The sequence below is a fragment of the Uloborus diversus genome, chromosome 4, assembly GCF_026930045.1.
Source record: "Uloborus diversus isolate 005 chromosome 4, Udiv.v.3.1, whole genome shotgun sequence".
Classification (NCBI taxonomy): Eukaryota; Metazoa; Arthropoda; class Arachnida; order Araneae; family Uloboridae; genus Uloborus; species Uloborus diversus.
Window position 1 is genome coordinate 67159591 of NC_072734.1, and position 27037 is coordinate 67186627.

Here is a 27037-nt window from a genome sequence, read left to right on the forward strand (position 1 = left end):
AAATTTAACCCGGAACCTAATGCTGTTATGATCACTATCTCCAATATGCTCCCCTACACTCAACCCCTGAACAAGACTACCTATGTCACAAAAAACTAGATCCAAAATGGCCTCCTCTCGAGTTCCCTGAGTTACAACTTGATCTAAGAAACAGTCACCAATTACTTTTAAAAAGTCCTCTTCTTTGCCATTACCAGGATAAAAATTATTCCAATCAATACCCGGAAAATTGAAATCCCCCATTATGATAACGGATCCCTTACTGGACATGTCACTAATAATACGGTACATCTGTTCATCTTGTCCCTGGTTTGAATTAGGTGGCCTATAAATGTTTCCAAAGCATAGCTTTATGCCCTTACTGCTCATCAACTCCAGCCAAACCATATCAATATCAGTAGGCTTATCATTTATGACCAATTCATTGCAAATAAAATTGTCTCTAACATAAAATAAAACCCCACCACCTCTTTTACCTACTCTATCCTGTCTGAATAAGTTATACCCAGCAATATGTAATAACTCTGCATCAGATTCGGTAGCCCATGTCTCTGTAATTCCGATAACATCCAACTTCTCATCCATAACTATGCTTTTCAATTCATCCATCTTGTTCATATAAATAATGCAGAAAATCCTTCAAAAATAAATTTGCTAGCTATTGACAAAGTATATTATTATTTTATCAATTATACGTAGTGATGTGGATCGGGTAAATACCCAGCGGGTAGGTAAATATTTTTTGGGTATTTACCCAAGGCCTGGGTAAATACCCAAAAACTGGATATTTTATAAAAAATGCAGAAAAGTGAATGAGAATTTTTTTTTAAAATCTAAATATGAAATAATTGGTGAAACTGATATATACATAAGTATTACACAGTTTATAATTTTTTTTATTGATAGACTTGATGAAATCATGAAAGAAACATATCGTGAACCAAAGAATCTTTCTTTTCAATGTCATAATTGGAGAAGTATAAGCAATTCATTATGAACTTCAGGATTTCAAAATCACAATCTAGGTTAGTCATATCCAAAAATAAAAAAAAGGAAGCATGAGGGATGTTTGGAAGAATAAACTGAGAAGTTATTAAGACACTGTGGTGTTATTGATTTTATTGATATTTAAGTGATAACATGGAAAATATAGAAACAATTTTCACATTAATAAGCAAAAAAAAAAAGCAAAAATTTTCTTTTCTGTTGCCTTGCTCATTTGCATTTGCTCCCCTGTAGGGTGGGAAGGTAAATATTTTTTTGGGTATTTATCCGAAGGCAGGGTAAATCCCCTAGTAATTGCTCATTTTTCAAAATTTTTTTAGGTAGTATTAAAAGGTGACTATTTTCTTTTTTAAACATAAACCCTAAAATAAAAGATTAAAAATTTTAAATGAATTTTAAATGTTTATGTATATTATGTGTGTGTGTATATATATACATATATATGTGTGTGTGATACAGAATACACCTGAACAATTGAACTAAGTTTGGAGGAAATTTCTGCATAAGATATAAGTAAATAAATAGTAATGATAAATTGAGCGACATTTCGTTACATTTTGGTGTCATGCAGGGACATATTACTGGGTTATAAAAGACTAGGACCTAAAAAATTGATGTTTGCTTTTTTTGTAACCAGTTAAGCTTTTTTCTTTTTGTAGAATGGCTTTTTATATCTGAAATTTGGCTATCAACATTGATTAGGCGTATCCAACACATTTAATGTGAATATCATATTAGATTGCTAACGACCAAACGGCACGACCTTGAGGGTCACAGATTTCGACAAAATTCTAGCAATAGGTCCATTCCCACTAGGTATGAGCGCAGGTAAAGCGGTTTGACTGCATAGGTCCTGGTTTGGCTGCAACGAGGGCCCAAATTTGCTAGTTTGGCCCTAGAAATGCAATGGCGTTTCCATTGGAATTTCAGACTTCGACACTATGTTCGATCTCCCAACACCTTTGGCATCTTTTGTTAGTAAATTGAGTATAAGGGAGAACACGTATTTATTTATGGGCACTATCTAAATTATATGAAATATCCAGTAAAAGTAAATGTTTTCATCAGCAAACGATAAATACTTTTTACTATCACAAGATTAATATAAAACGAAAATAATTAGTTTTTCATTTGAAAACGATAAATATCCTGTAACTATGTTATTTTGGCATTCGAGTTATTGAAATTAAAAGTAATAACCAATTTAAATTTGAGAACCGCTTATTAAAAATTAGTATCCAACATAATAAATTTGAAATTAAGCATGCAAATGGCTCATACTGCAGTACAGTAGCAGAAAATTGGATAAAAATGGTAATTTTAAAGGAAACTCCGTCGCATCCTGGATCCAAATTATCAACTTCTGACCCCCGTTGCAGCCGAAATAGGGCCTATGCAGTCAAACCGCTTTACCTGCGCTCATACCTAGTGGGAATTGACCTATATCTAGAATTTCGTCCAAATCCTTGACCCTCAAGTTCGTGCCGTTTGGTAGTAAGCTGTTTCACAGAATAATTCTTTAAATATGTGATCAAAATACAATTTTTGGGCAAAAATTTATTGTTTTGTATATGGTTGGTTGTATATATACATAATGGAATATATACAGAAAAGTATTTTAGTTGAATACAAATTTTTGAAATAAATACCCGGGTATTTACCCATTTTGGGTATTTACCCGGGTATATACCCTGGGTATTTACCCCTAAAAATAAATACCCGGGTATTTTACATCACTAATTATACGTCATAAAATGCATATCTTCTATTCGTATTTCAATCTTCCATTTAAAAAAAGTATGTATTCAATTTTATGTATTCGATCATTCCAATGACTTTTGCCCACTGAGGCATGATTTTTTAAATGCACTGTGAAACTATCTGTTGCACTGTTCGAAATTCAAATAAACTGTGGGAGGCACCCCTTCTCTGACCAATGACTGTTGAAAGAGGTAAAACAAGTAACTTAACCGCTTACATATGTCCAATGAGGTATTGTCCGCACAAAATCAAAATATTTTACCTCATTCCATTGACTAATTTCCTAAATCACCACAAGATGGCATTCTAAAGTTCTCGTACTGTCTATATGTTCCAGAATGTGTCAACACTTCCCAAATACTAAATGCCTATCGCTTTCTGGCTTTTAACATAGAGCAAAATGATCCCAGTTTGGTACTCTCGCTACTGCCATCTATCGAAAGTCAAAAATATTAGAAATTAATTGCAAAAACAATTGGTTAACTTCTAAATTTAAATTTTGTAATTAAACAATTAACAATTTGATTTGAATTGGTTGGATCCATCGTCATCCATGTATTGCTGCCAGGTAGTGTTGATACGGTTCCGGCGGAGGATAACTTTCTCAAGCAAAGGTATAGACATTTAGTATTAAGGAGGAGTTGGTTTTTATACTTTCCAGTCATGAAATACTGGTTGATTCTTTAATATTTTTTTAATGCAGTGGACTCTCTCATATCGGAACACTCATGGGACCAAACAAAACTGTTCAGATTATGTGGGTGTTCATTATAGAGTAGAGGCGTACCGAGTACTCGGTAACTACTCGGTACTCGGCATACTCGGCCAATTTGCCGAGTACTTGGTACTCGGCCAAATTTCGATCAGATACTCGGCCAATACCGAGTAGTTGCAAAAAATTGAATATTGTCCAAGACAAATATTAAAATTTATAAAAAAGCGCAAGCATATTTAATATTCTGCAATCATTTACAAGTCGATTTTAAATTTTGAGAATAATGAAGTTTTTAATGCTTTAATGGAATAAATCTTTATTTTAATGTCCCCAAAGTTAATAAAACTTATTTATTAAAAACTGTGGAAAAAGGTAAGTATAAAAAATATGGAATTTTTACATTAAAAATAGATTTTTGCTACAAACAAAAATTAGTTATAAGAAATATAAAAATTCCTTTGCTTAAAAAAAAGGGAAATAAAACAACATTAAAAGCATAGTACAGGAACGCTGCAGACATATGTTTTGGCGTTACAGGGAATTCCTTTTTCAATGCACAAAATGTGAGCTTGTAGATTTAAAGGCATCCGACAAAAGTCGGATTTTTTTGTCGAATGTCTTAACATTCTTTAGCTCACATTTATGCACTGATAAAGACGTTTCTTGTAACGCAGAAACACGTGTGTGCAGTGTTCCTGCACATTTGCTTTATTTGATTTTAAAAATTATTTATGTTTGGCGGACTAGAACTAAAATAGATTGGTATAGTTGTCTTAATTCCAACTTGATTAATCATATCTTTTATTAATTTAGTTTTAATTTTAAAAAGAATTTTTTTGTAAAATTTTTGACATAAACAAAATTTTTTAAATAATGCGAAATTAAATTTCAGCAGGAGTTTAGTTTTAAAAACTTTTATATGGACAAAGAGGTCTATACTACTATTCCAATAAGTTCAAAATTGATCACGTGTGTGTCAGTGGTTCTTCTTAAAACATAATTGGTACTTGTTAACTCGGCCGAGTAGTGAAAGGCCGAGTACTCTGTACTCGACTACTCGGCCAAAGTGGTACTCGGTACGTCTCTATTATAGAGGGATACTTGGTAATGCATGTATAGGTACTCTAGCACAATTAGTAGGGTCGTGGGCACTTGGAACAGGATTACCGGAAGAGGTGGTAATGAGCAAGAGGTAGATACCTTTAAGAGGGCCGCTATCTTCATTTTTGGGATTTATTAACTGACTCGGAGCCTGTTGCTGGTCGTCACATTTGTATTTGTATATTGCATTAAAAGACTATGTTCAGTACTTTGCCTAGTGAGCTATACCAGTTACTGAGATAGAGGTGCTGAATTTTACATTGATGGCTAGTTTTATGTCTAGTTCAACTGAGTAGAACCTAAACCCTTACATTTCTATTAAATTTAAAAAGTTTTACATAACATTTAACAATAAAATTTTTTATATAACTTTCAATACAATACCTGAAAAAAAAAATTCAAATCTATTTTTGCATTGTGTATTCCAAGCAAAGTATCCATCCTGTCGTCCAATTTTTTAATCGAAAAAGTTTCCGCCTGATTCTCGGCCGAATATTGCTTGAAGGTAATCGTGCTTTAAAGGTCTTGAATACTACTTGATATGAAGGTCATAGTCTTAAAATATTGTTCAGTTGCAGAAACATTAGGATCTCTCTCATACTGCTCAGATGAAAATGATTTTTGTGATGCAGTAATATGCATGAAAAGGATTTTTTTTCTTCCCCTTAATCAGTGAATGCCCTTTGATCACTGATAAAATTGTGAATGTATTTCAGGCTTTCAAATTTGATTCATAGGAATTCCCGAGTACGATTGTGAACATGTTCAGTATATAGAGAGGTAATAATTGAACCAGGATTAAAACTAGCGTTCATAATACTGGGGTGTTCAGAGAGTTCAGCCTATGTTAAATCTGTGGAGTTTCATCGGGACCATCAAAATGTGTTCAGAATATTGGGGTGTTCACATTAGGGAGTGTTCAGATAGAGAGAGTCCACTGTATACATTAATTTACATCTTTATCAGTTCTTTTAAAATAATACAAAAATTTTAGTAGCTTTTACGTTTACAAAAAATATATAATAGGGCGCCCACTATTTCAGTGGGCAGGTTTTATAAGTTAAAAAAATCATGCAATATTTTTGTTTTCAGATAAATATAATTTTTAACTGTTTATCTCGAAAAATAATACTAAAATTTTGTAATAGAACAGAAAAATTGAGAGAAAAATGTCAGTTTACTTTTATACAATATACACATAAATGTGAAAAAATATGTATACAGTAGACCCTCGTTTCTCGCAGATGAGTTTTGGTTTTACACGGATGCGGCAATGCAAACAGATAAAATTCTCCCCTCTTTCAAAATCCAAACTCTTAAAGATTGCAGATTATGCATAATCAACTGCATTTTGGCGCTCTAAAAATCGAGCTTGGACACTGGAGACATTTTATGTGATTGGTTCCAGAACTCTTTCCAGAAATAAAGTTATTAAACTCACACAGTTCAGAACTTACTGGAAGAAGAGCTTTTAGGAGTGACAAAGGAGGATAAAACCAATGAGGATACCGACGCCGGTGATGCACAACCAAAAACGTTCACATTGAAAATTTTAGGCCATTCCTAGACAATAAAATGACCTTTCTTATTTGTTAGTGAAGGAAGATTCTATCATGGAAATGACGCAGGTGATGATTCATGCGTTAATGCTCTGCCAAGAGTGACCGAGAAAAATTCTTAAAGACTGCCAAAAGACTATCATAGCCAGCTCCTCTTTATAAACAGGACACGAAATGAATTTATGTTTTCTTTATGCAAATAGTACATAAAAGTCAATATAAGTATGCATTAAACTTATTATACAATTAGTCATCACTAGAATGAAGTATTTTGTTATCTACGGAACCAAACCCCTATTTTAACACTAGTATTTGGATCTCAATTTATGTGATTTTGATTTACTCGGCATTTCCGTGGAACGTAACCCCCGCGTGAAACGAGGGTCTACTGTATGTTATTTCTTATTTCCACATGATACGCTGGAAGTTCATATTGTTCGGAAATGCTAATCGCATGAATGACAAGAGCAGTAAAGCAAGTCTATGAAAGGTTAACTTACAACTACGCAGAAAAATAAATATAAACTCAAGCATAAGAACAAAAATTCCTGAGCCCTCCAGTGCCATCTAGCAGCAAAAATAAGCTTCAAATGGTGTTTTTTGTAACTTACATGGGGAAATAACCGGATCAGTATTGAAATAGGGGGGGGGAGAATACCTCCCCCCCTTCCCTTATTTCATGTGACCTATAGTCAAAACTGATTCCCCGCTCAAATCGTGAGAGCAGTTCATGGAGGATTAAGCAATTATTTACACTATACACAGTCACTCTAAGCAGCAGCTACAGTGATTGCAAAATTGGACTTTTCAATACATTTTTCTAAATTTTTTCTTCAGAATTTTGAAAGACCAAAGATGTTTTACTTTCTATTGTGTTCTGCAATTGTAAATTCAAAAGAAAGTTGCAGTATGCATACATTTTTATTGACTTAAATATTATTTGTTTCTTATTCATGATTTAAAAAAATGTTTGTTTAATTTGGTAGAGCCTGCAATGGCGGAAACAAATTGGTGCTGAATCTCTGATTGATGATTATGAACCGCATGAGGTACATTCATGTAGTATTTCTTTTTCTTATCTCATTTTTCTTTCATTTTTAAAAATTAATTTTTTTACTGTAATAACTTTTTAGGTCTTAACAAAATATTTTCCTGGGGGCTTAGTTGGACACGATAAAGAGGGATGTCCAGTATGGATTATTCCTTTTGGTCATATGGACATCAAAGGTAATTTCATTCTGAAATTGTTAAATGTGTAATGTATGTATATTTCCAGATATTATAATATATTTGTATTCCGTTAGGTATGTTCTATTCTGTGAAGAAATCGGAATTTATAAAATATGTCATGAAGTTAATGGAAATAAGTGAACAAGATATGAGAGATCAATCAGAAGAAGTAAGTATTTTGTTGAAGGAACTTAACATTTTAATATTTGTTCAGTCATGCTTCAATTGATATTGCTTTAAAATGGCATTATTCAGTTATTTGTTATAAATCAGTTATTTTGATTCAAAAGTGAATTGATATTCCCCCCACCCCTCACAAATTCTTTTTCACATCAGTGTCTCAAAATTTAAGGAAAATAACTGAAATATATATTTTTAACTTAATAATGGGAGTAATAATGTACAATCATTTCAGAACATTAATATATTTAGAATAGTGAGTAATTAATTATTGTTAATAAGCTTCAAAAAGAGGTTTTACTTTTTATGCACAAAAGATTGTAACTACAGTAAATTCCCGATTATCGGCGGAATAGGGTGGCACGGCAACCGTGGATAAGCAAAAACTGCAGGTAATTCAAATAAAAGGTAAAAATTGATATTTAGGGTATACAATACCAAAAACAAAATAACACTCGCACATACATTTAAACTATAACTAAAAACATTGCTACATTGCATCTACTAATATTGAATATAAAAATTCTATAAAATCTAAAAGAAACAATAACATAATCATAAGTTTTTAAAAAAATTGTGAAAAGACCCGTGTATAAATCTACCGCCGATAATCAGGTGTTTACTCTATAAATCAATCAGGCATGGCAAGTTTCTTCTGAACCAAAAAAAAAAAAGGTAAAAAACCGCAGAAAGAAATAGATTTCTTCCAAGTGGACGAACTGGAAGGAACTTTTACTTGTTGAGAATTTACCATACATAAATTTTAATTTTGTGCTATAAAGTAAATGTATCTTGGAAATAAGCCTTAAGTAGACCTATGAAAATTAATGTCACTTTATAAATTGATAAGCTATTTAATGTTACAATCAACTTTAATTCAAGCAGCACACTTTTGTGAACTTATGATAAAGTCATACCTGCAGAATCAACGATTTTTCACTGGAGCTTCTCGCTTTTTAAGCCTGTTTTCCAGTTCTCCGCTTAGTTATAATTTTCTCCCATTTTTCAAAACAATTTAGCTGAAAGTATTGAAACTGCTAATTATAACAAAATTAATTAAATAAAAGATTAATCTTAAAATGTTTCCAATGCACAATTTACTTTTTTTTTTTCAGTTTCTGTTTTTTGAAGTAATTTTTTTTTTTTTATTATTCCTCTTAAAAACAGCAGGTTAACAACTTATAGTCCACCGAGCTGACCAAGTTCCACATTTTTGCTTGCCCTGCAATATTTACTTTGCTTCACTGCAGTAACCCCTTCGGGAGCACTGCAGTTCACCCTTCGGCACACAAGTGGACCTATACAAGAATAACTTCCTGCAGTTGACAAACATTGTCAGCAGTGCCCGAGCACAATTTAACATTAACCATGAGTACAAGTTTGGTGATGTGTTCAAGATGGAAAATATTTTCATCCCCCCCCCCCCTGCCCGCATACGGGTTTAAGGAAAAATTGATGTGTATTAATGTTGTAGATTTTGAACAATGCCAGTTTTGGACTTGGTGTTTGATTTGAATTTTAAGCCTTTATTAAGTTGTAATATTAAAGCATTTTGATATCGTAATTCCTATAAACTGGCAATAACGGGAGGTCTGGGGACTCTACCCCAGAATTTTTGTTTAATTGGAGTCCAAAAAATGCTATGCTAGGCCATTTTGGTAAAGTACAGGGAAAAAAGGGGTTCAGGGACTCTTACATCAATTTTCAAACTGACAGTCCCAAAATCACAATATTGGGCGACCTTCAAAAATATTACAGAAAGGGGGGGGGGGGGAGGCTCTGGGCTCCCTCCGAAATTGAAGCTTTAAAAACGAAATTGTACTCCATCTTTCTTAACATTTATACACTTTTTGAATGCACTATCGAAGGGGTGGAGTTCAGGAACACACCTTCGGCAATATTTCGAAATTGAAGTTCCAAAAACGCAATTTTAGATAATGTTGGATAATGTTAGGGGTAAAAGCGTTCGCAGCTCCCCACCATTAGTTTTTTTGCCAATCGTAAACATTTAATTGCAGCAATAAAATCGCTTAGGACATAAGATTTTCACTTTTGCAACATAAATCAGTTCTAATCGGAAAGTCTATCCAAGGTAGCGCCAACAAACCAGAAAAATAGGAAAGGTGGGGGAAGGGTATGGCCAACTAATGATAATGAAGTGGCACCATTCAGTCTTCATTTGAAAAATAATTCTTTTATAAGATAGCAGGTGGTGAAATTAGCAATAAAAGAATAGCTTCAGTGAAGTAGATATATTTTTTAAACAAGGTACATTTTCCAATATTCATTAACTAAAAAAAAAAAAATAGAGGAACTGAATCCTAACCCCAGCCAGGGTGGACAAATCACATTCCTCTTAAGGCATTCAAATATAACCTAAAGTAGCGCTTTAAATATTTCAGCATCAAAAAATTTTCGAAAGATAACTCCCGAACCCCTTTTTCTGAATTCACCACAAATGTCCTAAATTTCAATTTTTAAGGCTTCAGTTTCTAAATTTTTTTTCTAGGAATAGTACCCCCTTACCTATAAACATGACTTATGACCACCTAAAAGTTTTAATACTTTAATTTTGGAAACTTTTTGAAAGAATCATCCTACACCCTTCCCTCTTAAGTCATCCAAAGATAGCCCAAAACAAAGCTCTCAAAATTTCAGAAACGGAAATATTTCGTGCTGGGGTGCGGAATACCCCGCTTCCCCCCTCTCATTGTGTTTACTGAACACAGTGTAAGTTTGTGTTTAAGATTTATTTTTCTATTGAGAGAGTAACTCTCTTCCACACATCGCCAAATACAATCCAAAGTTTTAAGACTTCAATTTCAAAAATGTTTCGAGAAAGTCCCCTTAATTCTCTAACTCTTAACTTGCTCAAAAATAGCCAAAATAGCATTTCAATATTTCAGCACGGAGAAATTTTCGCGGAGGGAGCCCCCCCCCCCCTCTGAACTCCTTTCTATAAGTTCACTAAATTTGACTCAAATTTGGGGTTCCCCCTTCTCATCACTGAAGATTTAAGAATTTAAATTCTAAAATTTATTGGGAGAAATCCTTCGAATTCCCTCTTCTTATGTCCTCCAAAGATTATTTAAAGCTGAGCTCTGAATACTTCAGCTTCGAATATTTTTAGAGGAAGGGAAACCCCAAACCCCAAGACGGTCTAAAATTGCCCTTTTAAGAATCCAGTTTTTGAATTTCGCCTAAAGAGAGCCCCCTCCCTCCCTCTTGACCTTGCCAAAGACAGCCTAAAAGTTTTAAGACTTCAATTACAAACACTTTTCGGAAGAGGGTTCCAAATTCCCTTTCACTTAAGTCATTTAAGTATAGCCTCAAATAGTTTTTAATACATCAGCTACAAAACATTTTCATGTTTGAGCACCAAAACCATCAATCATAAATTCACCAAAGATTGCCTAAATTAGTGTTCTTAAGATTCCAGTTTTCGATATTTTTTAAAACCTCCTCCTCCCCACTTTTACATCATTAAAGACAGCCTAAAACTCTTGGACTTTTAAATTTGTAAAAGTTTGCAGAGGAGAAATATCGATCCATTCCTATCCTCAAAAATAACTTTCAATTCAGTATTTCGATATTTTATACTGGAGCCCTTGAGTTGCCCCCCCCCCCTCGTCCCTCTTAGATTGTACACGTTTACAAGATGTAAACGTTTTAAGACCTCACTATCGTCGGTTAATTTGCGGACTGTGGGTTAATCTTTGCAAGAGCAGCGTTTTCGCAAACTCCAGCTGCCATTATTTTTCTCGTTTCCTTTCTCTCTCTCTCTCTCTCCCCCCCTCCCCCCATATTCTTTCTAGCGAGTGTTAGATTCAATGACATTGGAATTTAGACAGAGCTATACCTAAAAAAAGTCAAATGGCGTGAGTCTAAAAGTCACTCCTCCAAAAGCACGTTGAAAACAAAATAAGCCCATGACAGAAAATCGAGAGAATGTCGATGTAAATTCGTGGTTATGGAATGGTCCAGTAATTAAAGCATACTTTTTAAACGCTCAATTTTTCTTTTTTAAGTAAAAACTGAAACAGAGTTCGTATGCTCCGAGAAAACCTGGAATTGTCAGGGAATATGAGACAGGTAAAAATGTCAGGGAAAAGTTGGGGAATTTTCCAAATTTGCCCCCCAAATTTTTTTTTTCCAATTTTTTTCCCAGGGAATTTTGTTCTATGAGATCTAATTTTCATTTTCATCGATGTTTCCTAAAACAAATATTAAAAATTGTGAGGCAAAATGATGTTAGCAATAAAAAAAGTGGCGACCCAAAAAAACTTCCGCAGCTGCCATTTTTGACCCTCAATAGTTCCTAAGAAACAAAATTTCTTGGGTGAACAGGAATTATGCACACACTCAACAGGGAAGATGATAATTTACTGCTTCGGAAGCAGCATCCTGAAGATGGGAGGGTTGATCGGAAGGTCTTTTCAGCTATGTGTGAAACACAGTCGCCATTTTTTGATCATCCACAGGATGGAATTAGACACGATCCGTAAATGCCTAAGTTTCCAAAATCAAAGCAGAATTGGACTTTTTCTTTAATTGCAAACTGTTGAAAATAACGCAAAATGTACTGCATTTTTTTATTATTATTATTATTATTATACAAATACAAATGTGACGACCAGTAGTGTTCACTCTAGAAAAAAAAGAACAGGGTGCTGGCCTTTGAAAGGGCACTTTTTTAAAAAAGGGCACTATTTCAATGCGGTGTCCCCCCACCCAAGACCAATGATGCACCACTCAAAAAGTACTGAGCGCCCCCCCCCCCCAAAAAAAAGAGAAATAACACTTAATAGCCTTGCAAAAATTTAAAGTATAGTCTGCACCATGACCCCCCCCCCCCCCTCGATCGCTGTCACCACTAACTTTAGTATTAAATATGATTTCATCAGAAAACGCTCTTGTCTTCAGAATAAGGTTAGCTCTCCCCCTCACACACACACATGCCAACTAAGCTAAGCACATTTTCCACACTCCATAGGACATTTAGCTAACGCTGAAACTTGGCTTTGGGTGTTTTTCAACACTTTTCAGGCCATAATTTTAATTACCTATAAGTGTAAAAAAAAAAAAAAAAATCTAGGCATTTCAAAACCCTTTGAATTTTAATTTAAGAAGAACAGTATTTAATTACCGTATTTTCGGGAATAAGCGCCGCGACACTTACAAGAAAAAAAGTAAAAAAATTAGCGGTGCGGCGCATATAACGGGTGCGGCGGATACAGTGATTTTTTTTTTTCAAGTTTTAAAAAAAAGTTGAAAATGCTGCTAACAGATGGCACCACATCGTTTGCTTTCCTTTCGCGAAATCCTTCGCCCTTGGGCGACAAGTAAAGCAAAGAGGGGGGAGGGAAGGTGAGTCAGCGATCACACGTGTTTCACTGAGGAGAGAAATGCTGATCCACGTGCGTGAGCAAGCCTTATCACGTCGGAGCGAAGGAATTCCTTCGACCTTGGGCAACAAGCAAAGCAATGAGGGGGGAGGGAAGGTGAGTCAACGATTACATGTGTTTCACTGAGGAGAGAAATGCTGATCCACGTGCGCGAGCAAGCCTTATCATGTCGGAGCGAAGGGACAGGAAATCCTTCGACCTTGGGCGACAAGTAAAGCAAAGAGGGGGGAGGGAAGGTGAGTCAGTGATTGTACGCATTTCACTCGGGAGAGAAACGCTGATACACGTGGGCAAGCAAGCCTTATCGCGTCGGAGAGAAGGGGTCTGGGAGAGGAGGGAGCAAAAGTACTAGTAAGAGAGAGGGATGGATTTCCAATTTATAAAGGGAATTTACCACCTCCCTCACAAAAATGGGTTGCTTGGTCAAGCAACCTAATGGGAAACTTGTCTCCTAGCTCTAATTTTATTATTCACTCACATCATCGTGTTGCATCCTTTGCTGTCGTTCGTACGTTCTTGGCTTATCTTTTTTTACGGAATTTTTTCAGAGTTGCTTTGAAATTGCTCCTAACCAATTCAAAAGTTATACTGCAGCCTTTAAATTTAAGGTAGTAAAGGCAGAAGCAATTGTAAATCATTTTGCTGCTAGAGAGTTTGGCATTGACGAGAGATGCGTTTGCCGTCGGAAATCAGATAAATTAACCATGAAAGTGATAGACAAACGAGGAATGCCGAAGGCAAAAAGTACAAAATGGGGATTTTTAAAAATATTTCACTATCGTTAATTAAAAATACTAACGAGAAATAAAATAAATATTTTTTATTTACATTTAATCCAGCTTTCTTTACTACTGATTGCGCTTTTAAGTCGTTTAATGCCGAGTGCGAGCTTATGGAAGGTGCGGCGCTTACACCGGGTGCGGCACTTATTACCGAAAATACGGTACTGATCTCCCCTTCCTACCAAAGAAACTGCCCAGTAATGTGCATTGTGCCATTAAGTATTTTAGTAGACATCAAAATTGTGATGAGTGTAAATTCTCCTTTTTAAAAAATATTACACTTCAAATAGAACAATTAACTTAAAATTTTGTGTGCAGTGCTTCAAAAATGCAGTGGTAGCAAGTTGCAAAACTTAACAGACTATCTGAGCTTTATTTCCTAGTCTTGGAGTTGTTCAAATTCATAACACAAATGTGTTGACACATGTATGCACTCCTAAATGCAATGCATAAGCAGCTTGGGCCATGCTAAGATTTTTATCTCAGACAATTTCTGTGAAAATTTAATATACAGTCGACGCTCATTATAGCGACCACACATTATAAAGACCGTCCCATTATAACGACCAGTGGTTAAAGTCCCAACTTTGTTCCTATAAACTCTATGTTAATTTGCTTTCGTTATAACGACCGTTCTGTATCGTCTAATCCAATACAGCGACCGAATCAGCGGACGCTATTTCTTGTGTTCTTTCCATTAAAACAAATTTGTAGCTTGGAATGACATTATTGTTTACGGACATCTGCCTGAAGTTTTCAATGTCAAATCCAACTTTAAGAGGGGTGGAGGGGGGGATTACCATTCACCACAGCTAGCACAGAAAAAATAATGGGAGGAAAAATCGAGAAATTTCCAGATTCCTTAGAAAAGGGAGTTGACAGATGTATTGGTAGTTTGGTGTTTGAATTTAGTGGTTTTAAAGATTTGGGGTTCTCGAGGGACTTTTAAATGTTTCTTTGGAAAGCAAGAGAAACACAATTTATCACCTATATCTGAAACAGAAAATAATGTTTTGCAAACATCACGTCTGCTAAAAAGGCAGACCTCTGTTTCTGGTTTTATCTTCAGAAATTGTTGTAGTAGTAGTAGCAGATTTGAAAGTGTGTAACATTTTCCTCCCTATATTTTCTACTTTAAAACTTGTTTAATATTCTGTCATAATATTTTGCACACGACTTTTCTAAAAATTCCTATGATAAAAAATATTTGGGCATTTACTTGGGCATGCATGATGACGGTGTACGTTTTTTAAATTTATACCTCTTATAACGACCACTCGTTATAAAGACCTTTTTCTCTGGAACAGAGATGGTCGTTATATCGAGCGTCGACTGTATCTGCATTTTAATTTTGTGATTTTTTTTTAAAAAATCAATTGTATAATATTTATAAAAGAAAAAGAAACAGTGCAAGATCATTTTAGTTAGAAAAAAGCACAAGTATGTCAAAAGTATGCTTTTTATTATGTCAATAAGTGTTTTAAATAATCTGTTATATGAATCACACACACACATATACAAAGATAATAAAAATACTTAGCAAAAGGGAAAGAATTGAATGAACGCCCTGTCAATGCGATATGTTTCCATTTCAAACGGTTTCATAGGGGGGATGGGGGTGAAAAATACCCTTGCATTTTAGCCCAGTAAGCTTTGTGCTATGTTCTTCTTAGGAAACAATCAGAAAGTTATTTTTCCAGAAACAGATGTGAAAAAATTGCTACACAATCACTAGCAATAGGCTAAAATTAGCTAAGCCTAATATCCACGTGCAAACGAAAAACGGACGCAAAGGGCTGAAATGTTAGGAAAATGTCCTATTCCCTCTCCCATTGTTGATTCTCAGAAGATCAAGGATGGGAAGGAATGAAACATAGATCTCTCCCTTCCCAGAAGACCCTACTCCTTCCCACAAGCTTTCAAATACCCACCCTCAGTAGAAGGAAGAACATGCCTTTTGTTTCCTACTGATAAGCCTGTTTGAATTCTGAGAATCTCATCCCCTCTATGCCTAGGTATTTGCTTCCCCTTTTGTTCATGGGGCTGTTTTCAGGGTGAAATTCTGGGAACAAGGATAACACATGGGCGTTTTTGCAGACGATCGCTGGACAAATAAAATTGCCGATATTGCGGCAGGTCGAAACGATGGTTGAGGCATCTTTTTAAAAACACAGAGTTGCAATTTCCTATTTTTGAAAAGGGCGGGGCGCATTTCGCGATCTAAAAAAAGGGCAGGGCGCATTCTGCTGATATGGAAAAGGGCAGGGCGCTGCGCCCTTCGAAAACGGCCTGGCAGGAACACTAACGACCAGCAACAGGCTCTGGGCCCTGCTAGGCTGGTCCTAGTCAATTAATTAGTCCCAATGAAGATCAATGGCCCTCTTAAAGCTATCCACTCCCTTGCTCATTACCGCCTCTTCTGGTAAGCTATTCCAAGTGCCCACGACCCTGCTAAAGTAGTAGTTTTTCCTGATTTCCAAGTTAGCCTGAGATTTAAATAGCTTAAAACAATGACCCCTTGTCCTGCTTTCCCCGCAAAAATTTAATCCATTTACATCTTTCATTTTGATAAATTTAAATGACTGAATCATGTCCCCTCTGACTCTCCTTTGCTCCAGGCTATACATGTTAAGCCTATTAAGTCTGGTATCATAATCTAAATCTGAGAGTCTCCTTACTAATTTAGTTACCCTTCTTTGAACCCTTTCCAATACAAAAATATCTTTCTTCAGATAAGGCGACCAAAACTGAACAGCATACTCCAAATGAGGTCTTACTAAACTCCTATATAAAGGCAGAAGAACTTTCTTAGATTTGTTTGAAATAGATCTATTGATAAACCCAAGCATTTTGTTGGCTTTGTTACTAGCAATACTGCACTGTTGACTAAATATGAAATCCTGATTTATAAAGATACCCAGATCCATAACATTTTCTGCCTGATTTATGACTGAACCCTGTAAACAATGTCTCATACGCTTATTTCCATGACCTAAGTGTAGCACTTGACATTTCCCTACATTAACTGCCATACCCCATTTATCTGCCCACTTAGTAATATGATCTAAATCCATCTTTCAGCTGTTTTACTTGTTCTTCATTTTCGACAATCCCCATAACATTTACATCGTCAGCAAAACAATTGATGCTTCCAGAAATATTTTCATTGATGTCATTCATAAATATAATGAACAAAAGAGGCCCTAAAACTGATCCCTGAGGAACCCCACTTAAAACATCACTCCAATTAGAATGATTTCCTCTCACAACTACTCTTTGCTTCCTACCAGTAAGCCAATTTCTAACCCAAAGTAAAGTTTTTCCTCCTATTCCTATTTCAGCTAACTTGGTGAGAAGAGCAACATGCGGTACCTTGTCAAAAGCTTTTTGAAAATCAATATAAGCAACATCCACACATTTTTTGTTATCTAAAGCTGAGGTAACCTTGTCGTAGAAATGCAATAAATTAGTAGTACAGGATTTACCTTTCCTGAAACCATACTGCAAACTAGTCAACAGACTATTAGTCTCTAAGAACTTCATGATCTTAATTTTGATCAAAGTTTCGAAAATCTTACAAATCACCGAAGTCAAACTTGCAGGTCTATAATTCCCAGCAATACCTTTAGACCCCTTCTTGAAGAGTGGCGTTATGTTAGCCAGCTTCCAGTCCTCTGGCATCATCCCCGAGTTATAAGAAGCATTGAAAATATTCAAAATAACATCCACTAATTCCTCTGCACATTCAACTAAAATTTTTGGATAAATATTATCTGCTCCCGGAGCTTTAGTTGCTTTAATCTTTTTCAAATGAAATAAAACCTCCTCCCTGGAAAATACAAAATCCTCACGCTGTATAATAGCTTGTGTCTTGTTAGTGTCAACTATTGAGATACAGTTATCGTTAAACACACTGGAAAAAATGTTATTTAGAACATTTGCAATATCCCTATCGTTTTGGATTAAATTTCCATACTCATCAACCAAAGGCCCAATTTGACTGTTTCGAGCTTTCCCAGAATTAGCGTAAGCAAAAAACCTCTTAGGGTTCCCATCAATATCATCTGCCAGCCTTTGCTCCAATTCCCTTTTCTGAATCCGTACCAAATACTTAAAATTTCGCCTTGCCTTACCATACTGGAGCCTCTCCGCACTCTGACCAGTTTCTTTAAACTGACGAAAAGTGGCTTGCTTATAATTAAGAGCTTCTTTAGTCTCCCTGGAGAACCACATGGGCCAAATTTTGGCACTAACACCTTTTCTCCTAAATGGAACATAGTCCCCAACCGTTTTAGCAAGTTTAACCTTAAATTCCGTCCACTGCTGATCTACGTCGCTATTTTCCAATCCTGACGAAAAAACCTCTTTCAAGCTCTGCCTAAGTGCAACAAAATCAGTGTTTCTGAAATTGGGCACAAACCTAAAATTATCATCTTTGCACACTTCAAATTTAACCCGGAACCTAATGCTGTTATGATCACTATTTCCAATATGCTCCCCTACACACAACCCCTGAACAAAACTACCTATGTCACAAAAAACTAGATCCAAAATCGCCTCCTCTCGAGTTCCCTGAGTTACAACTTGATCTAAGAAACAGTCACCAATTACTTTTAAAAATTCCTCTTCTTTGCTATTACCAGGATAAAAATTATTCCAATCAATACCCGGAAAATTGAAATCCCCCATTATGATAACGGATCCCTTACTGGACATGTCACTAATAATACGGTACATCTGTTCATCTTGTCCCTGGCCTATAAATGTTTCTAAAGCGTAGCTTTTTGCCCTTACTGCTCATCAACTCCAGCCAAACCATATCAATATCAGTAGGCTTATCATTTATGACCAATTCATTGCAAATAAAATTGTCTCTAACATAAAATAAAACCCCACCACCTCTTTTACCTACTCTATCCTATCTGAACAAATTTTACCCAGCAATATGTAATAACTCTGCATCAGATTCGGTAGCCCATGTCTCTGTAATTCCAATAACATCCAACTTCTCATCCATAACTATGCTTTTCAATTCATCCATCTTGTTCCTAATACTGCGAGCATTGGTATAGAAAACTTTAAGCATGTCTAAGTTGCTTTTATTTAACACCCTGAAATTTCCTAAATTACAATTGTTAACATTACTACTCTTGTTCACACTTTATTTCCAGTTCTAGCAATACCCGAAAAAAATTCATTCTCTCGATACCTGATGCTTGAACCATGACCCCCATTCCAACTTAGTTTTTTGACTCCGAAGCCCCTAAAATTAATCCACTAACCATTTTGACCCCTGTAGAGCTCAGATGCAGGCCATCCCTAGCAATCCAATCTCGTTTACAATGACTCCATACATCAATGAACCTGATACTGCGCTTTTCGCAAATTGACTTCAGTAGCAAGTTCATACACCTCGCACATTGATTTAGCCAGCTCCTATGCACTCCATACCTGGGAAGCAAACCAACCACTAGGACATTCGTCAAAAAGCTGGTTGCTTTATCCAACAGGGATTCCCATTCCCTAGAAAACTCTTCATGTTTACTGTGGCCTACATCATTTGTTCCCACCCACAAAGTAACCATGTCCTCCTTATTCAATACTCCCTTCTTTTCAACAACCATATTAATGTCTTTTACCCAAACCCCTGATAAACAACACCTTGCCACCTTACGCTTTACTCTCCCAACTGCGTTACCCAACTCCCTTACCATAGAGTCCCCCATAATTACACCCTTAGTTTCCCAATCTAACTCCTCATTTGAAACTTCCCCCTGAATCTCTGGAACATTTATACCCTCTACAACTGGCCTACACCCTAATGCTAACTGGGCTTCCAAAACTAGCATCTTAAGTCTTAAGTCTGAGAGTTCAGCACATTTAGTGCAAATATAATCCTCCTCAAAAACAGACTCATTTTCCCCCTTATACAGGCAGAACATATGACATAAATCACAAGAGATCCACCTGTCCCCCTTCCCACTCTTTACCTCTTTCATAATGCATATAACACCCATTTCTACTCAGTGAATATGTTCCAAAAGGCAAAACAGAAAGATAAAAATGCAAAAAAAAAAAAAAAAAAACACAGAATAAATACTAAAAACAGCAGTAAATAAACAGAGTTTCTACACCCGATAAAGCACACAAGATCAAAACCAGGAGATCACCACATGTTAGGCTTAGCTCCAAAAATGCAAAAACACTTCAAGAATACAATAACAGCAAAAATGAGCCCCCAAAACACAATAAAACTAAATTATATGATAAAGTGAAGTAAAAAAACCTAAAACTAGACAGTAATAATGAAAAATTATAGTAAGAAAACACTTATCAAATTAGCAGCAATAACACTCCCTGCATCACAGGCGCCCTCTTATTTTAAATAATTTTCTTGAGAAATGAAACATTTTGTTCTTAAAACTTAAATCTTACTTTTTGCCTTGGACGCAAATGTGCTAAAACCTTTTCAATTGAATTGTAGTTTCATGAAGATTTATTTATTTTTTAAAGTTGTTTTCCTGCTACAAATTCAAAAAAATGTTTCTTATTTTTTGAGCGTAGTCGCCATATTTGGTTATTCCCAAGATCGAAGTACACAAGACTTTTTAAGTTCCTAAGTTCTGGAAAACAGCATTGGATGTTTATTACAATGCAAACTATTGAAAACAACACACAATGTGCCTTTTTTCCCCGGATACTTCATAATTATTTTCTGGAAAAATGCAAAATTTTATCTTCAGAACAGTTTTTTTTTATTCTAATTGATTTAGACACTTATGTGCTAAAAACTGACTATTTTGTCTCAATTGTAGTTTTTTAAGGATTATTAATTTTTTATAACTACTTTTATGCTACAAATTCAAAAATCTACTTAGGTATTATCTTAAATTTTTCACTAGTTGCCATATTTGGTCGTTTACGTGATGGAAGTAGACGTAAACTTTAAAAAACAGAATTGGATGTTTATCTCAATGTAAAATATTGAAAGTAACATGAAATTTGCAATAAATTATGAATTTTTAAAAATTTATATTCTAGAGAAGAAAATTTTTATGAAAGCATCCTTTAATATGCAAAAGAAAAAAAAAAAGGATGATTATTGGCATTGGCCTATGTTTGACGGATATTGATTTTTGTTGTTCCGCATTGCATGGTATGCCGATCGATGCAACAAGTAAATCATATTTATACTGAAAAATAGCTTTGTATTTTGCACAATATTTTTTTGTGTTATATACTAATAAGAAAATAAAAAGAAGAATTGTAAACCAAAAGCGGTTTATAATTGCTGCGCGACTACAGCAAAACGCTAATATTACGCATGACACGTGATATTAAAGAACCGCTAAAACAAGTTGAAAGTAGTTTGCTTTCAACAAGTAGTAAACCAATTAAAAGCATTTTGAACAAAGTGTTTGAAAAAAACTTAAAATTTTGAGAGAGAAAGGAAAGAAAAAGAGATCTAAGATTTTTTTTTTCAATATTTTCAAACCTAAGATTTTATTTTATTTTTTAATCTAAGGGGAAAAGTTTCAGTTCTTCCGCATTGCTACTTTAAACAATTTTAATTATTTTTAAAGTATTGCTTTTTAAACTTAATTTTTTAATGAAGGGAGTAACCTGGAATTTTCGAAAAAACAACCAGGAAAAGTCGGGGAATTTTTTTTTAACCGCAAGTGTATGAACCCTGCACCATCCCGACTTCTGTCTCGTAAATTTTGTCCAAGACGGAAATCGGTCCTGAGACGGAAGTTCTTGCTCCCATGACATTAACCTCTTAGCTCGTGGAAACAACATTAATCAACAGTCTTCAAATAGTATTATAATTTTTCAAGTATGAAAACTCATTAAATAGAGAAGTGATAATAAATAATGTGTGAACTCTTGAAGATGAGTCTAGGATAAGTCACCAAACAGAAGATTTTGGTTGTAAACTATGACTAATAATAATGTACATTTAAACTAATTTGATATATTTCTTAGCAGAAATGGAAAGGTATTTCCCTGAAATAATTAATTTCCTCTAATCGTAACAATGTTTCTTCCTAAAGTTGTAACAAATTTGACTGTAGTATACCTGTCAAATCTAAAGTTTCTTATTAAAAGTATTTTATTTTCTCAAAAATAAAATTTCTAAAATTAATGATGTTATCTATTTTATAGCAAATGCAACTATTAGAATATATTTTTGCTAAATTTTTGCATTTGAAGTTTTAACAACTACCATATTTTCCTGCATATTGTCCCGCGGTGGCATATAATCTGCAGATCCTGAAATCGGCCTGAAGAAAAAAAGTTCTTCTTATAATATGCGGAAAATACAATGTAAAAAAATGAAGTTTCGATTTATCATACAATTTTACAACTAAATTAAAAATGTGAAGAAGAAATAACTTTTAAGGTGTAATCAAAATTAATCTTAAGAATAATGATTTCTTCTTGAAACTGATTATAGCCCGAATCGAATCGTGAAAGAAGATTCAAGCTATGTAAAAAAAATAAAAAAAACTATAGGTAGCGAAAAGCATTCAAGCTATGTAAAATAAACAACATAAAGGCAGCAGTTACGTCTCTTGGTGAATCCTTTTGGAAATGTTGAGGTTCAATGCGCGCATTGTTGTTGAAAAAAAAAAAATCACATATAATCCACACCACATTAACTTTGCACTTTTTAAACAGATAATCCGCAGATTATATACAGGAAAATACAGTATTTTGTTTTTTGTTGGTTTCATCCGCTGGTGTTCCGCTGTCCTGAAAGAAATTGTTTTATTCCAGAAGATACCCAACCCTGAAATAAATTTGACAAAGTGTTTTTTGATTAAAACTGTAAAGTGTAAATTTAATGTGTAAATATTTTTTCAGCTTGGGAAAAAAGTTGAAACTCATAGCATAATATTTGATATGGATAACTTCACAATGAAACAAGTTGCTTGGAAGCCAGGTATTTGTTATGTATTTTCAATATCGATGGAAATTTCCTCGAATTAAACTTGTATGTTTAATTTATTCTGTAACATATTTCCAGCGGTTGACATGATGACTCAACTAGTAAAGCTGTTTGAAGATAACTATCCTGAAAGACTGAAGAAGGCTTACGTTATAAATGGTTTGTAATAGTTTGTTTTGCTTCTTAAAAACTATGGATGCATTTCAAATATCATTTATAATGTAGTATATTATGTGTGTGTGTGCGTGTGTGTGTTTAATGAGTTTGTTCTTCGCTTTTCAGCACCTGCATTTTTTCCAATGGCTTATGCTATGATAAAACCTTTTCTTAGTGAAGAAACTGCTAAAAAAATTCATGTTTATGTTAAAGGTGAGTAAATGGCTTTTTTTTTTTTTTTTTTGTCTTTGATTGGGAATTGTTTTTTTATTACATAATCAAGAGAAAATTACCCTCTTAGAGGAAGAAAATAATTTAACTGCATTTAAATTTTAATTTATTAATTAATTATTATTTTTTTTCTAAAATATGAAATCACGTTCTTGATTGTTAACCTTTTTGACCTATGCTATTGAAAAAGTATGTAAACTTCTGTTGTGATTCATCAGGGGTCAGAGTTGTCCCACATGTCTGCAGAAAAAGTGAAAGTTCTTTTTAAATGGAATAGAACGTTTTCTGCTAAGGCTTCTTCACAAATCAACCACATGTCACAATTCTGATTAAAGGACACGGAAATAATGTATGATAGAATTGAATCCTTCTTCAAGAATTGCATGTGGTATGATGTTACTCTGGCAGTTTTGTTGATCATGATCTGAGTGTGCGACACAATTAACGGCCAACTTGAAAATTCATTTTTAGATTACCCAGGGCCCAATTAACACTTTTAAGCCCAGTTTTGTAACTGTTAGTAACCATTTATCCAGAAGCTATTTTTACTACTGAAAACAATATTGAAATCTTAATTAAGGAACTGCCTAAATGGTACAGTGTGGAGAAAAGTAGTTTGAGACCTGTTGCTCTATTGTATGCATACAGTAAAATGGACAAAATAAGTTTAAAATTTTATTTTGTTTTAATCATCAATTCTTGAAAAACATTTTAAAGTGTTGGCACACACAGAAAAGAAGAATATATTTATGTAATTATTATAATATATTTTAAGAAAAGGAAGATATTTTAGAGTGAAAAAGTTGAAAGTTACAAATTAAATATATATATTTATAGTTTACATAACCATTGAATACATATATATGAACCAGAACAAAAAAGAAAATGCATTGTTTTGCTTGATCACCTGCTTGAAAAATATTTTTATTTTTAAATATTTATTGAAACAACTTGTTTCATTTATTTTATTTGTATATTTTAACCTGTTTTGTATTTAAAAGGCAAGATATCTTTATGTAGGACTTCTTTCTTTTGATCTTATCAGGGGTGATTGTGATTCCATGAAAAAATACCTGAACATTTTTTCCAAGAAGAAAAAGTGTTTTGATGGGCATATATATACACATTACGTCTATGCACACATTATTTATATACATAACTATTTGTAGGGGCTAAAACTCGAAGTTTTAATTGGACTTAATATGTCCATGTGCATGGAGGGAATTAAATTCTTTTAATTTTTTACATTTCTTAAAATTTTTCAAAGAATGTTTTATTTTCCTAAACTGTATCTGAATCCTTAACCATTAATTACATTCATTTACTGAAAGTGCATAAAGATTTCAGAATTAAATATTTTTAGGGCAAAAGGGGCAGCATGTATTATGATCACTGTGCAGTAGGGCTAGGCGATATCCGAATTTTAATACCACAATATATTGCTCTCCAAATATCGATATTTTCGATATATATAGGACGTTAAATTCAACCTTTTTTTTGGGGGGGGAGGGGGCTGCAAAGCCTATTACATAAGCATCTGCAACAGAGAAAAGCCATAGGCCATCTTGGTGAATAAATATTTTAGCAATTTATTCTAATAATATAGCTACAGCAAGGATTTTCTTGTGTTTGTGTCGGGGGGTGGGGGGGGGGGGCGATCATGAGGCAGATTATACCACAGAAACTTTTGGAGAAATTAATTAAGAATTTAAGTCTTTTTATTAGTGGATAGCAATTCTTGAGGAAAAAGGGAGGCTTGGTAAAATTGAAAGGTGCCATCGCAGTCGGGGGAATGGGCACCCCTAGTTGCATCATCTGCATATTAAGATATGCAACAGAGAAACGCTATTAGACATCTTGAAAAGAAAATATTAAGGGTAGAAAATATCAAGTATCCCTCCTTCCTCTTCTTATCTAGCCTTTATTCCATCTCTCACCCCAGCTGTTCTTCAATAATTACCATAGAGATTGCAAAACATGACGGTAGCTTACGCTTTATACCAAACCAAACGTCTTCAATTTGGACTTTCGGCGTTTCATTAAACATCGACCTAAATTTTACAAAAGTGGGTTTTTCAAAAAATATAGGAGTTCCGGTCTTTTTGAAGATGAAGATACCCGAAATGAAGATGAAAATACCGGAAATCTGGTAAAATACCGGAACACAATCACCCCTGTCTTATAAAAAGAGAAAATTCTGTACTAAAACACAAGAAAAGGAGGGGTGGGCTATTTGTGATACACATATATTTTATGTCAAAACAAACTTAAAAATTTCTGCTGAATTCCACTTAAGAATAAAACTGCATTAGCTTTTTTTTTTTTTTTTTCTGGAGGTCCATATTGAAGTTTTAACAAAAATGAAACACATGTTTAAAATAATGTTTTAAAGCTCTTCATATTTGTTGTCCTGAAATTTTATCAAATTTTGTTCTAATTCTTTTCAAATATCCTCTCCTGTATTCATGTATTATCATTTTCTTCTACCTGTGGACAGTTATCTTACCCCTTTACATGTAACAGGGGTGCCCACCAATTAGAAAGTGTATCCTTATGCAGACTGCAAATAAAATTTTTAAGGGTTTTCTTTTTGGAGGGGGTTGTCTTGCCTTTCCACAATGAAGTCTTTATTTATTTATTTATTTATTTTTTTTTATTTATTTATTTATTTTTTTTTTTTTTTTGTGCTCATGAATTTAATGAGATTGAAAATTGTTATTTTTGGCTTTTATAACAAAGTATTTTTGCTGAAAATTGTTTTCAATGAGTGAAGTATTAAAAATGCTTTTTTATTCTTTTGTTTTCAAAAATATGCATACTTTGCTTGTTTGAAATTGTATCGTTCATAAGCTGCTTGCCTTAATATCCAGAACTTTGCTTCATGTTTCCGATTAAAAAATAATAAATCAGTCTTTGTAAGACTTTTTCCTAATTTTGAGATTTTAAGCAGTAATATTTTGTTACCACAAAATAAAAACATCAGTTTATAATTAAAACATACCTGTATATATACATTTTTATAGTAATGCTTTTTCACATAGCTATTTAATTGATTATTGCAACTTGTAGCAAAAATTTTCTTTTTTCTTTTAGTACCCTTTTTCTTTGGTTAGACAGCACTTAAGATTATTTTTGAGCTTATATACCTATTATTTCCTGATACAAAAAAGCATTTATGTTTATGATTTTATTTTCATTTGAATCAATGTTGTTTATTTTTTAGCTTTTATCTTCATTTCCTTTCATTTTTATGAAGAATAAATTTTAATTGACTCCCATTTTTACATGAATAGCGTTACAAATACGTTTTATAATGAGGTAAGGAAATTTTGCTTTGTGTTTTGTTTGCAGTTTTTTATTATTTGCATTGTAAATACTTTTAGTTAATGGCTTATTTTTGATTGAAGTCTTCTGTTATATTCCGTGTAAATATATTGTTCCTTTATTTTGATTTTAAATGAATGCCGTTACTAAAAAGATTTTTACCTCAATAACTTCATCTCCCAGTCCCAAGTTTTTGTAAGTAGGGACAGTCAAATCTTGATAACTCAAAGCTTTATAATTTGAATATTCGTTTATCTTGAAGTTTTCATTGGATCTCAAACCCTTGAGACTGTTGTGGGAGCTTCCCATAACTTGGAGTACCAATAGCTTGAATATTTTAACCAGTTCCTTGGGGTTTTAAGTACTTGAGAGTTGACTGTATATAAATGAATCAACCAAGTTTTAATTCTATTTATGAATTTTCATTTGTAAAAAAAAAAAATATTTTGAAATTAAATATTCACTTTGCAACAAAATGAAAAAAAAAAGAAAGTAAAATGTATGCAAAACATTCAACTAGAAAATATGAGTTTATTTTTAATTGAACCAAAATTTTAAAAAGGCAGTTAAAATGTAACAGTTTTTATATGTTTTGTGTTAGTATAAAACATTGATGAAACTTCGTTTTGTCAAGA

General features: G+C 33.9%; 1 protein-coding gene across 1 annotated transcript in view; it reads left to right on the forward strand.

Moving 5' to 3' along the window:
- LOC129220393 (SEC14-like protein 2) overlaps window positions 1–27037 on the forward strand; it is a 56282-nt gene that overhangs the window by 18846 nt on the left and 10399 nt on the right. Inside the window, exons 4-9 of the mRNA XM_054854807.1 lie at window positions 7128–7190; window positions 7275–7368; window positions 7446–7540; window positions 22607–22685; window positions 22770–22850; window positions 22974–23060. Of these exons, the coding sequence (XP_054710782.1) occupies window positions 7128–7190; window positions 7275–7368; window positions 7446–7540; window positions 22607–22685; window positions 22770–22850; window positions 22974–23060 (499 nt within the window). The remainder of the gene's footprint in view (window positions 1–7127; window positions 7191–7274; window positions 7369–7445; window positions 7541–22606; window positions 22686–22769; window positions 22851–22973; window positions 23061–27037) is intronic.